Source organism: Prionailurus bengalensis, chromosome E3 (assembly GCF_016509475.1).
Source record: "Prionailurus bengalensis isolate Pbe53 chromosome E3, Fcat_Pben_1.1_paternal_pri, whole genome shotgun sequence".
Taxonomy (NCBI): domain Eukaryota; kingdom Metazoa; phylum Chordata; class Mammalia; order Carnivora; family Felidae; genus Prionailurus; species Prionailurus bengalensis.
Genome location: NC_057357.1, coordinates 1,464,418 through 1,477,744, shown reverse-complemented (window position 1 = coordinate 1,477,744; position 13,327 = coordinate 1,464,418). Strand labels below are relative to the sequence as shown.

The 13,327-nt window shown below is 66.1% G+C and overlaps 1 protein-coding gene across 1 annotated transcript in view; it reads left to right on the top strand.

Annotated features, from left to right (window-relative positions):
* Positions 1–12,875, top strand: part of CE3H7orf50 (chromosome E3 C7orf50 homolog) — a 123,233-nt gene extending 110,358 nt beyond the window's left edge. Inside the window, exons 4-6 of the mRNA XM_043559524.1 lie at positions 1,045–1,241; positions 6,750–6,831; positions 12,214–12,875. Coding sequence (XP_043415459.1) covers positions 1,045–1,241; positions 6,750–6,831; positions 12,214–12,396 — 462 coding nt within the window. The 3' untranslated portion in view covers positions 12,397–12,875. The remainder of the gene's footprint in view (positions 1–1,044; positions 1,242–6,749; positions 6,832–12,213) is intronic.
* Positions 12,876–13,327: the final 452 nt, after the last annotated feature.

Sequence of the window (13,327 nt, the reverse complement as noted above, 5' to 3'; positions counted from 1 at the left end):
GTCAGGGCTGCTAGAGCCTCCCTGGGGCAGCCTGGAGGCCCCACTGCTGGTTTTAAAGGAGGCAGAGGGGGGAGCTGGAGAGAGAGCGTCTCTTTTGTTTTAGAAGATTCCGGAAAGATCTGGCGTTGAGTGGGAACACAAAGGTTGTCAAGGCACTGGCACTTTGTAAGCTGGCCTCTGGGGAGGCGAGAGGGGAGGGGAGGGGAGGGGAGGGGAGGGGAGGGGAGGGGGAGGTCTGCAAACGCTGGATGTGCCTGGGGTAGCCTTTGCCCTTCCGGAGGCCTTGGGGCAGTGGCCTGGTCCCAGGCCAGAGGCGGAGTGACCAATGCTCGTGTGCCAGGTTTTCCAGGAAAGGGGACATGTGTGCAGGTCCTGGGGTCATGATCCCCCGCCCCGTTGAAAGGCTGGTTTGGTTTGATACGGGGAGCGGGTTGGGGCTGTACTGCTGGGCGCAAGGTATCTGGGAAAACAGGGGTGTCAGGAGGCCGCGGCCCTATCAGGGGAGAGCGAGAGGCCGGCAGCCTGCGTCCACCAACTGCTTAGCTGCTGGGGGAGGCACCCGGGCCTTCCTCGGGAGGGGTTCCTAAGTGGAAAGGCCTCTGTGGGTACCCCACCCCCCAACCTTGAGCAGTATGCTCTCAGCCCTGCCTCAGTGCACCTGGTCTGCGGACAGCCTGAGGGCAGCAGACAGTGGGGGCAGCAGCAGGGCTGGGGGGCTGGGGAGAGGGAAAGGAGGAGGGGCAGGTCTCCTGCAGGGCTGTGGGGGGATGGGGCTCTCCTCTCCGCCCAGAAATCCTTGTCCCCCGTGCGTGAGCGCAGGTGCAGGGTCAGGAGAGAGGTCCGAGGTCAGTGAGCTTTGACACGTGCTGGGTGAGATAGTCACACCCGGCCCTTCCCCGCAGGACTTGTCACCAGGCGCTGGGTCTCCTGGGTCCCTGGGAGGGCAAGGCTTTGAGCAGCCCCTTCCCCAGGTACTGGGGGTGAGGGAGGGGGTCCAGGGAGCTGAGGGGCACCCTTCCAGGCTGGTTTTCCCTTGCCTTTCAGGGAGGAGCCGCCTGGGGCGCCGGACAGGACACGGCCCTCAAGCTGCCCGAGCTGACCCCGGAGGAGAAGAGGGTCCTGGAGAGGAAGCTGAAAAAGGAGCGGAGGAAAGAGGAGAGGAAGCAGCTTCGGAAGGATGCAGCCCCGAGCGTGCCGGCCAAGCCCTCCGGGGCCCAGCTGGCCCTGGACTACCTCCGTGGGTAAGGCGACCCTCTCACGCAGGGCCTGGCCGGGTCCGGAGGGTCTCTGGTGTACCAGAAGGGACGGGGGCTCGGGTGAGCTGCTCCAAATCTGGCTTCTGGGGCCAGTGGTGTCCCCGCAGCCTGGGACCTGCCCTGGTGGGCGTCACCACAGAACCACCCCCCCCAGTGCCCACTCGAGCCCTCGGGGTGCCTGGCAGACCCTGGTTTATCCTGTTCCCACGGCGGGCAGAGCCTGGCATTTGCCAACAGCTCTGTGCAAGCCTCTCTAGGAGCTCCCGGAAAAGCCAGGCCCCAGTGAAATCGCTGGCTTCTGTTGGCAGAGGAACCTGCGGGGAAGTAAAGTCACGGGTTCCAGCAGCCTCCCCCCCGCCCCCGCCGCCCACAATGGTTTTCCTCCTCCGGAAGTGGGGTCCGTCCAGTGGCATCAGCGGCCAGCACCAAGACGGGCTTCCCTGGGGAGACCCAGCTCGGAGGCACTCATCTGTGCGTTGACGTGGGGAGCGGTGTATGCGCAGCCGCCCCGGCCGCCGCCGAACTCCTTTGACTCCTACAGCAGCCCCTGCTCCCGGCACTCACTCCCCATTCCCCTCAGACCGCCCCACCCGCCTCCACCCAAGCCCTCGTCCACCCCGTGTCCCTGTGGGCGCGTCGATTCCGGACGATTGTGCACGGGGGAGTCACGCACAGCGTGGCCTTTTGCGAAGCGCTTCCTTCGCTCGGCGAAACGTTTGAGGCCCGCCCACGTTGCAGCACGTGTCAGGCGTCCCTTTCTCTTTACGGCCAGATACCACGCACCGCACGCATCCCCACGTCTCGTTTATCCGCTCACCCGCTCGTGGGCGTTCGGGTTGTTTCGGGCGCGGGGCCGTTGTGGCTGATGCTGTGGTGCGTGTCCGCGTTCGGGATCTTGTGGGGACGTGTCTTCCTCGGCCTCGGGCACAGCCTCGAGCGGGATCGCCAGGGACCCCGTTGTTGCAGCAGCTGCAGACCTGCCCACGGCGGCTGTGCCACGTTAACAGCCCCACCGGCAAGGGCCCCGACTTCCGTCTGTCCGTGCCCGCCCTCACCGATGACAGCCACGCGGGTGGGTGTGGGGCCCTGTCTCGCCGTGTTACTCGTTTGCATCCTGTACGTGTTAAACCAAAGATGCCGATAACCCAGGGGGCTGCCGGCGCCCTCTTGGCTCCTCCCCGGAGGGGTCCCTGGAAGGGCTCAGCCAGGAAGGCGAGTGCCCCCGGTCCCAGCTCCGTGACTCCACCTGCTGGCCCCGAGCATGGCTGCGTTGGGGACAGGAATCCAGCACACCAGCTGGCTGGCCTCCTCAGGGCAGAGAACTGAGGGTCCCGCAGCCTGGCCTGGGTGAGAAGGACCCTGTCCGCTGGTCCCCGTCCCCAGCCTTAGGGATGTGTAATTCTGAGTGACGTGGGACCCTGGGGCCTCTGCACTCTTGGCTGCTGGGCACAGTGGACGGGGCTGGAACCAGGACCCCTTAAGGAGTCCAGCCCCCAGTGTTGGTGTCACCTGGGCACACGCTCCCACACGTCCCAGTGAAGAGAGAGCTGGGTCTGGGGTCTGGGGTGCGGCTGGGGAATCTGCATGTGCTGGGACCAGGTCTCTGGCTCAGCCCTCCCGGCCTCCCTCCCTAAACTCAGCAGGGGTGTAGGGGCATCGCCAGCCCCCGTAGCCCTGGCAGAGGCTGGATTGGCCCTGCTGCATGTCATGGGTCTAGAGGAGTGAGCCCTGCAGGGACCACACACAGCAGCAGCTCGAGAATGCCGAGGGCTGCCTCGTGCAGGGGCTCAGCACTGTCCATGCAGCCCTGTTCTCTAAGGTCAGAGCTGAAGGCCGTCCCCGGTTGGTGGCCAGAGAGGGCAGGAGCAGGTGGGTGGGGGCCCGCTGGGACTTGAGGACAGATGCCTGCTGCTCCCTCCGCTGGCGTGTGGGTGTGGGGTCCCCGGCTCGGTTGGGCTGTCAGCACGGCGTGGGGCACCAGCCTTGGGGATGGCAGGGCCTGGGCTAGAGCCAGCCTGCTGCTTGTCAGTGTGGGTCCTCGAGCGAGAGAGTCGTCCTCTGTGGTCTCGGCTGTCAGCCTCAGAGCCCACGCGTGTTTCTGTGAGCGCGCACGGTCACGGCTGGACACAGGAGGCCGCGGGGCCGGGGCTGGACAGAGGAGCAGGGGGACAGGCCATCCGCAGAGTGGACCTCAGGCTGTGCCACGGGCGCAGAGCCCGCCTGGGGTGGGCGGGGGTGAGGACAGGCTAGAGGGCTGCGGCCGCTCTTCACGTAGACCCCGTGTGGACGGCAAGAGGCCAGGCTGCGGACCCGGTCTTCACTCCCGAGCCCACGCCTCCCGCCACGGCATGGACTGCCCAGCTCCCTGGCGTTCACCCACCGGGGGCCTGTCCTGTCCAGACTGCCCCATTACCTAGAGGCCGGCCCAGGGATGCCATCCATGTTGTGGTAGGCCGTCTGGGCCTCGCTCTCGGCCTTGCCTCCAGCCCGCGTGGGCTCCTGTGGCCGCTCGGCATCCCCGTGCCTGACAGCTGTAGGTCTTGTGTGGCGGGAGCTGCGCCCCATGCATGTGCTTGGAATGGTGGCGGTGGTCTCTGGGCCCGCGGGAGCCCCCAGGGCAGCCTGGCCCCTGTGGGATGTCAGACCCAGGGCCGAGGCAGCCAGCATGCTCCCCCCGGAGACCCCACACCAACCCCTCGCCGGGCTGGGGGCAGGGAGACCCCGGAGACCCCACACCAACCCCTCGCCGGGCTGGGGGCAGAGAGACCCCGGAGACCCCACACCAACCCCTCGCCGGGCTGGGGGCAGGGAGACGGACTCCGGCTGTTTCTTCCCTCTTCCACCAGGGCCCCTCCCGCCGACTGAGCCGGACACGGCAGCTCCTCCCTCACGGGGTGTCCTGTCCCGCTGGGCGCCCGGCCCCCAGCCCCATCCCCAGAGCAGGCCGGGACTCGATCAGGTGCTGCGTAAGCGGGGGTCAGCGGGGCGCACGGCCTCAGCGACTCAGGGCCTGCCTTCCCGGGACGAGAGGCTGTTGGGCCCCATCCCTCGTTTACGCCCGGGGCCTGGGCCGGCCAGCCGATTCCAGCTTCCCGTGAGCTGAGAGATTTCTGCCGTGGAGACCTGGCCGTACGAAATCCACGAGTTGTCTGATTGCCGCGAGAGCACGGGCTGCTCTAGGCCACGATGGCACTGCCGGCTGGAACGTGGGGGTTGGCACGTGTGAGGCCTGGGGCCGGGTTCTTAGGGTTTCCCTGAAGACCGCGGCCTTGGGGACAGGTTGGTGGAGATAGAGACACATGCACCAGCTCAGGGGCTCCAGAACCTGCCCGATGTTGGGGCTCAGGCAGGGCCCGTGGGACACACGTGTCTCTGGGTGGCCGTGGGCTGGGGGCCTGTACAGCAGCTGCACGTGCTTCTGCCCGTCTGGGTGTTGAAGTGTCCTTCACCCATGACCTCACGGAGCCACGTTCTCTGGGAGCCACTGACGACTCCGTACCCCCTCGAGAGGGTGGGGCTCAGCCCTTACCACCAGGGAGCCCACCCGGCGCGGGGTCCCCGCTCCCTCCCTGTGGACCCTGGTCTCTCAGATTCTCTATCCCCACGGGTCCTGCCTCTCAGGGAGGCGTCTCTGAGACGGAGCAGGAGCCTGGAGAGGCGGGCTGGCTTGTTCATGTCCGTCATCCCCAACTTCGCTCCTGTGTCCTCGTCGTCCTGGTCTGGGGGCCTCCTCTCTGCCTGTCGTGGCCTAGGGGCTTGGGGCTCCCAGCCAGTGCCCCTTGCTTCCTTTGGGCCCACACAGCAGATCTGAAGCCAATGTAACACTGTCTGGGGGTTCAGGTGACCACAAGGGGGGCGTTGAGCCTAAGCTAGACCAGAGCCCTGGCTCGGGTCAGGCACACAGCCCGTCCGTGTTGTCGATGCCGTGGCCATGGCAGCCAGGTCCGTGGAGCCCCAGGTCCCAGGCAGTGGAGCTCGGCACCTCCACACCCTCCGTCAGCCCAGGATGGACCCCACAGACCCTGGGGGAGGTCGTGTGCCATCTTCCGGGGCAGGGGAATTGGCCAACGTGCAGGTGGTCAGTGGAACCAAATGGTAATTTGAACAGAGAAGGCTTATTGTAAAGAATGAGTAAGCACAGCAGAGGGCTTGCTAGTAAGTCGAAACCCAAGACCCAGGAGGAGCAGACCCCAAGACAGCCACTCCTCAGGGCCGGATGAGCCCAGGGCCTACACCTTTGGGGGAGGAGTCACAGGAGCTGTGGCCACAGGACTTGCTGGGAAGGCTGCTCACGGGAGGCCTGGCCAGGGCTTCGTGGACCGTGGGCTCCAGGGGGTTGCTTGCTGGAACCAGACTGCATCAGCCTCCGTGTTCTGTTTTTATGGCTCTGCAGCTCCTTCTGCTTAACGTCGCGCCATCTGGCAAACCCATTTTTTGAAGACGCCCCTCCCCCCAGCAGAGTGGGCGACGGACGGACGGTGTGAGCCAGCGCAGTCACTTGATAACCAGCACGGGGCAGGGGCCCCTCGGGTTAACCCGCAGGGATCAGCCAGGGACAGCGCCCGGCCTGGCGGCTCGTGGGCTCTTCCTCCGGGCCTCGTCTAATGACCACGGCCCGATTTCTGCCGCACACGCGTTCCGGGCACAGGCCGAGGGCCACACCTGCGGGTGCGGGAGTCCGGGTCGTGGTGCCCTGAAGGCACACCGCTTTGTAGGGGCGCCGGTCGGTCTCCAGGGCCAGATCCCAGATGTGAATCCACGGGTCCCCAGCGGGATGGGATGGGAGCAGGGACCCGGTCTGGCTCAGGTCCTGTTCTGTGGCTGCCACACAAAGTGCCCGTGGTCCCCGGCAGACGTGGGGTGGGGCTCAGGCGGCTCTGCTGTCACGTGACCGTGTGTGTGACGTCGAGTAAGGGTGACTCCACCTCGGCCCCGCGAGCTACTGTCCCTCCAGTCGAGGCTGCCGCTAGGGCACATCACACACCCTGGGGGCTCACCCCCCGCCCTCCTGCCCACACCCCTCGGTGCCCCCGAGTCCCAGACACGCCGCCCTTCTCTTCCTCCTGCTTGTCGGCAGGCTGGCCTCGTGGCCGCGGGTTGGGTGGGGGCTGGGGTGGGGGGTCACGCGGCCTCAGGTGGCCCTCACCAGCACGACCCTCGGGGCCGGGGTTCCTGGCTCCCCCCCGCGCTGCTCTCCCTCACCCTCCACACACAGCTCTCGGGTGGAAGGCCGTCCCGGCTCTGGCGGGCACACGGTGAAGGCTGACGCGGGAGCGGCTGACTTCAGGAGCCTCCGGGTGCCCGTGCCGTCTGGCGCGGATGTGGAGGCAGGCGCTCGGGGGTGAGGCGTCCTCCCAGCACCAGGCCCCCGAGCCCCCTCCGCTGCTCCTCGTCTGCCGCCCTCCAGCTGGGGAGGGGCCTCCACACACCTGGTGCACAGACCCTTCTGTCAGTTCCCGCCGGCGCCTGACGTGTCCTGTCCTTGCTTCCCAGCTGGGCCCAGAAGCACGAGAACTGGAAGTTCCAGAAGACGAGGCAGACCTGGCTGCTACTGCACATGTATGACAACGACCAGGTATGTGCACCGGTGGGGCGGGGGGGAAGCAGGGGTGTACACGCTGCAGGTGGTTTGGACAGGGTTATGCACACGGGGGGGGGGGGGGGTGGGGATGGTTAGGGCAGGTGTGTGCCCGCTGGGAGGGCTTTGGGGCAGGGGTGTGCATGCTGGGGGGAGGTGAGGGCAGGGGTGTGCACCGAGGGGCAGGGGTGTGCACACCCGGTGGGGGTGGTTAGAGCAGGTGTGTGCACGCTGGGAGGGCATTAGGGCAGGGGTGTGCACCAGGGAGCAGGGGTGTGTGTTGGGGGGGGGCAGGTGTGTGCACGGGGGGGTGTAGGGCAGGGGTGTGCATGGGGCGGGGAGCAGGAGTGTGCACACTGGGGGGGCGTGTAGGGCAGGGGTGTACACCCTGGGAGGGCGTTAGGGCAGGGGCAGGGTTGTGCATGTGGCGGGGAGCAGGAGTGTGCACACGGGGGGGTGTATAGGGCAGGTGTGTGCACGGGAGGGTGTCAGGCAGGGGTGTGCACCCTGGGAGGGCGTTAGGTCAGGGGCAGGGGTGTGCACACTGGGGGGGGTGTAGGGCAGGTGTGTGCACGCTGGGAGGGTGTTAGGGGTGTGCACGCTAGGGGAGGTGTGTAGGGCGGGGGTGTGCACGCTGGGAGGGTGTTAGGACAGGGGTGTGCGCACTGGGGGGGGGGTGTAGGGTGGGGGGGGCAGGCGTGCGCACGTGTCCGACAGCAATCGTGTGTGCACGCTGGGGGAGGGGAAGCACGCGCGGATGTAGGACAGCGACTGCCGTGTGCGTGGTGAGTGAGCGGGGGAGGTGAAGTGTGCGTCCCCGGTGGGGAGGAGGAGAGCTGTGTGCACCTGGCCAGGTGGGGAGTGAATGTGTGCGAACTCAGGTGGAGGTCAGGTCTCCCAGCGACCAGGGCGGAAGGACCCGCTGGCAGGGCCTCCCCTCCAGCATCCAGTCCTGGCCGAGGCAGTGACTGAGAAAGGCCGTGGCACCTGCGGTAGGACTCCCCCCCCCCGCCATTCCCCATCAGGAGCCCCTAGTCCAGAGGAAGGGACTTGCTGGGGATAGAGAAACACAGCTCCTGCCTCCTGCTTCAGAGGCCCCTCTGCCCCACCTGGGGCTTCGGGCCAAGGGCCTGCCTGCTTCCAGCTGGACCTTCCCCAGGGAAGCTGCTGATGTCCGGGAGCGTCGTCTCCCCAGGTGCGTGGCAGTCCCGGCCCTCCCCACCGCTCGGTCCTGGTGGGGTGTAGGAGATGCCGTGCCACCCCCAAAACTCTGTGGTCCCCTCTCCCTGCAGATGAGCCCAGCCTCACGTGGGCAGGGGTCCAGCTGCAGTCTCGTTTGCCTGGCCCTGTCATTTCCTTTAGTCTGGAACTTTCTTGGTCTTATCTGACCTTCACGATCTCGATGTGCTGGGAGAAGCCGGTTATCAGACACAGGTGGGGCACGGGGGTGCCCTCCCAACGCACCTGGTGCAGGATGGTCCATGCCGACCTCCCTCGGTCACGTGATTCAGGGGGCACCTGGGTTTGAGCGTGCGGTAATCGGCCGTGTCTGTGGACCTGCTTCGGGATTCTAGAAACGCCCCGATGGTCACCACACCGTAGGCAGCTCTCGTCCTGGCCAGTGGTCGCCCTGGTGCTTGCCACGTGGTGCTCCTTGGTCCACCCTCGTCTGCCTTGGTCGGCTGGCTTTCCGCCCTTGGGGAGAGCCTGGCCGCCTGCCCCCTCCCCCGCCCCACCAGAGCCACATCCACGTCTGCGAGGGTCTTCTCCCAGGCTGCGTAACCCCCTGCTACCGCCATTGGCTCTGACAAGTATAGCTTTCGTCACAAGCGTGACGGCCCTGCTGCAGGGAGGTCCAGGGTGCCTGTGTGCCCGTGACCGGGGAAGGACACGCCTGAGAGCCAGACTCTGAAATCAGGGTGGGGGGACAGCTTTCCGAACAGGCGCCAGGGCTGGGCCAGCCTGTACCGCTGCAGGAGTCACGGGCCGGCCTTGTGACCCACCGCAGAGCCCGCACTGGGGCGTGACACCCCACCCTTCCTTCCCTTGACCCCCCTGTCCTGCGCCGATCCGTGGCCGCTCCCCACTCGCCATAGCTCAGGGCCCACACCCCCTCCCCCCAGCACATCACCAGACTTCTGTGCCCAGAAGCCCGGGCCCCGCGGACACACCGTCCCTGGAACTCTCTGGAGCAGGTGTCACACACACGGAGCCAGCGGGCAGCTGTGGACAGAGACCTGTGTCCTGACCATCCTGCCCGCCCCCTTCCCCCCCGGGGCCTCAAGGTGCTGGCAGGTGATGGTGGCCTGACAGCCACTCCCAGCCTGTGTGGACTCGCTGTGCCCTGAGGAGGGGCCTAGGCGCCTCGGGAACCGAGGCCTTGCTTCCTGAGGCCCCTGGAGACCACCTGGTCACTGCACACCGGGAGGTGGGCTGGGGACGTGTCATAATTTTGACGAAGCCTGATTTTTGTCTTTTTTCTTCTGTCACTTGTGCGTCTGGTGTCATTACTAAGAAATCACGGTCTCACCCAAGGTCAGCAGAATTACCCCAGTGTTTCCTTGTGAGGGTTTTGTAGTTTCTGTTCTTACCTTCAGGCCTTTGATCTCTTTGGGGTTAACTCTGTGTGTCAATTAGGTTTCTGTGAGTAGACTGTCCCCCAGCGGATGGACTTGGCACCTTCCCGGTGTCCTGTCATTTACTTAGCCATCTGCCCCGCTGGGACGTTAACCTGGAAGGACAAGGCTCGTCGGCTTTCACGGACCCCCACATCTCTGAGCCTAACGCCCCGGAGCTGCCTGGGCTCCCCTGGGAACCGGGGCACGTGCACCTGAACCCAGCTGGGGGAGGGGTGGTGTCCGGGACCTTTGTGGAGGGGCGCAGTAACGGGCGGGCGGATGGACCGATGGATTCATTGGTCTCTGGTGAGCCCCCTGAGGTCAGGGTCAGGGTTCACTTGGGGTCCAGCACAGGCAGTGGGATAGAAGAAAGCCCTGGACCGCAGCGGATGACTGTGGCCGAGGCGCCTGGGGGTGGGGGGTTAGGAGGGGAGTCGCGGAGGCGGGGAAGGGGGAAGGGCCCCTGGGAACGGCGTGCCTGGCCCTTGGTTCCGCAGACGCTCCAGGGCCTGCGTGACTCAGCAGGCTGGTGGCAGGAACAGGAGGGAACCTGGGGCCAAAGCTGGGGGTCCTGGTTGCTCCGGCCCCCAGCCGCTAGACGGTGCTGCCTCCTGGCCCCACACCGAGCCCCGCTTCCCTTTGTGGGCGTCCTGCCGTCCTGCCCACGTGCCCCGCCGGCTGTGTGTGGCCCCGGAGCAGAGTGCCGGACCCTCCTGGGCTGGACCGTGACAGCAGTGGCGCCCCGGTGCTGCCCGCGGGAACAGCAGAGGCCGTGACGTGAGACGAACCTGTTCTGTGGTCCCACGCGTGTCCTGTCTTCCTGGGGCGCCTACTTGAAGAACCCCCGCCCCCACCCCAGCCTCACTTCGAGCCCCTGAGGCGCACGGGCCTGACCTCATGGCCGCCGCGTGTCTGCGTGTGTGCGTGGGTGTGCATGAGCACTTCCTGTTGGGAGCAGGATGTGAGATTCAGTTTCACGGATGAGACAGAAGCCACATCCGACCCCCGTGGGGGTGGAGTGACGAGGGAGGGGAGTAGAAAGCCCGGAAGGGAACGAGTACGCTCAGGGTCCACAGAGGCGGAGGGAGCCACCACCATTGGATGGGGAGAGGATGGCCTCCTCCGCAAGCCGAGTTGTGCCAGCTGGATTTGCACGTGTCAAGGAAGGAAGGTGACCCCACCTGACCTCTGTCAGCAGCCCTCAAAGCGGGTCGAGGCCCCGGGTGTCGGGGCTGAAACTACAGCTCCCAGAAGCGAATGTGGGGGCGCCCGTGTGGCCTCAGGTCGGGCACAGGCGCCGACTGCCCCAGCACAGTGACCGCAGACTCAGACTGGCGGGCGGGGAGATGGCCACCCACCCACCCACAGGAGGGAGGAGGTGGGCGCAGAGCCCGATCTCACGGACTGTGGGAGCTTTTCTAGGTCAACAGAAGGGCAGCCCAGCTCTAAAACGGACAAAGGGTGTGCGTCGACCTCTGTCCAGAGCAGACGATGCAGGTGGCCTTTGAGCGAGTGCCGAGGAGCTCGGTGTCACGGGCGTTGGGGAGGGGCCGGTCAGAGCAGGATGGCCCTGTGACCAAAGACAGACTGTGACCCGTGTCGCTGAAGACGCAGCCGTTCTCTGCGGTGTTCTTCTCTCGTGTTCTCAGTGGATCGTGTTTCCTTACTTCTCGAGGGTGTCGGCAACACCACGTCGAAGTCCCCTTCTCTCCGCACGACATTTAACTTGTTCAGGTCGCTTTTGGTTTGTTTGCTTGGCCTCTGACTTTGAGATCAGACACTTTGTTCTGACGTGATGCCCTGTGGGGTCGGGAAGGGCCTGGAAACCTGGCCAGGGCTGCGCGCACCCCAGGGGCCCGTGTCCTGAGCTGAAACCCAGATCCTGAGCTGATGGGCTGGGCTCAGGATCTGGGTTTTCTCTCCTGTGTCCTCAATTTCACGGTAGAATCTTCTAGTCTTGCTGCAGGACACAGGCTTGGCCGCCAACACCGGGGAAGCCTGTGCAGGGAGGTGGGGGGGGACAACAAGGGGTGGGAGAGGGTCTGCATGCGGGGGGAGTGATGTGGGGGCCCCCTTCCCCATCGAATGGTCTGGGCGCCCTTGTCGAGAGCCAGCTGACCATGGGTGGAGGGGTTCCTGCCTGGGCCTGGCTCTGTCCCCTTGCCCCACGTGCCTGTCTCTGCCTCTGCCTCCACTGCTGAAGCTTTGGAGTTGAGGCCTGTGAGTCACTACCTGCTTTCTGAGCGGACCCGGCCACCCCTTCACTCTCCCCTCGGGACGGGACCAGCCGAGCCTGGGGTCGGGGAGCCAGAACTCGGTTTTATCGGCGGGGGCTCCACCCTCAGACCCCCGGGGTGTGTGTGTGTGTGTGTGTGTGTGTGTGTGTGTGTGTGTGTGTGTGTGTGTCTCAGAAGATTTCTCTCCTCACAAACACGCCTGTTAACTGTCGACTGGCTGGCCTTTCGGGAGGGGGTGACATCCAATGGCTGCAGGGCCCCGAGCCCTCGAAAAAGACCGGGAGACTGGCCTGCCCTCCCCGCCTCCCCCAGCCCCGTAGTCCCACAGCAGCGGCACGGGGTGGGAACAGGGGTGCGGCACACGGGGCCCCGCACCGTCGGTGTGCCCGGGGCCGAGATGACGCCGAGCTCTGCTGCCTGGAGGAGGAGGCGGTGAGCCGCCTGACGCCCGGGCCCGCTCCGTGTCCACACTCGTCACCTCACCCCGCCCGGCCCCTGACGCTCTGGTCCTCTTCCCCCACCAGGTTCCCGACGAGCTCTTCTCCACCCTGCTGGCCTACCTGGAGGGGCTGAGGGGCCGGGCCCGAGAGCTGACGGTGCAGAAGGCCGAGGCCCTGATGCAGAAGTCAGATGAGGCCAGGGGCGCCGACACCCTCCCGCTGGGGACGATCCAGCGCGTCCGGCAAGTGCTACAGCTGCTGTCCTAGGGCTGCCGGCGGGCCGGGTCACTGCCACAGCCCCAGGCGGTCCCGGGCCTCTCGGTGAGGGCGACAGTGTCCTCCCGGCAGTGGGGCCCCAGCGAGGGGCAAGCGGGGTCAGCAGCAGGGCAGCGGCCAGTGGGCCCGGGAACTTCCGGGGGCCGGGCCCCTGGCCCTCAGGAGGACTGACTCCACGATGACAGGTTTTCATGCCTTCACAACCGAACGGGAGCACTTGGGGGGTAACCTAGAGACACTGGCCTGGCCTCTGCGTGGCCTCAGAGCCCACAGGGAAGCCAAGGGAAAGGCCTGTTTTCTACTGGAATGACTCAGAAATCCACCAGAGCCAGCCCTTCCCGCCGGCAGTGGTCCGTCCCTGTTGGGGGCTGAGGGCGGTCCCTCCGGTGGTGGCCAGGGCTGCCTGGTCACCTGCCTGCGTTCACCGACCTTTTGCACTCCTGTTTGCAGTAAAACCATCCTGTGTCGGCCGTGGCTCTCGTTCTGTGTGTTTCGTTCTCATTTGTGCGTTGATTGACCACGAGCGTGCGTCAGGCCGTGGCTGTAGCCCCCCCAGGACGGCGTCCTGGTGAGACTCCCCGTGTGGCGCTTCTGCCTGCGGGCACCCAGCACTTGCTCTGCAGGCCGCTGTCTGCACGGACCCGGGACAGGCTCGTTCTATGCCGAGAGGAGCTCTGGGTGCGTTGAGCTCCCCGGAAGTCACGGGGCTCCCAGTGCCCCGGAGGCTGCGCTCAGGGCACCGCGGCCCACACCTCCTCAGCGAGTGGGGGAAGTCGGTGGGCCGCCGGTGCCGGGACCACCTTCAGGAGGCCTGCACTTCCCGGCACCTGTACGTGGAGAATCACAGGGTGGTGGAGATGTGGTGGTTTTAAAACTCATCCACCCAGGCTTTGGTGCTCTGCCCGCGGGGACGCGGGTCAGC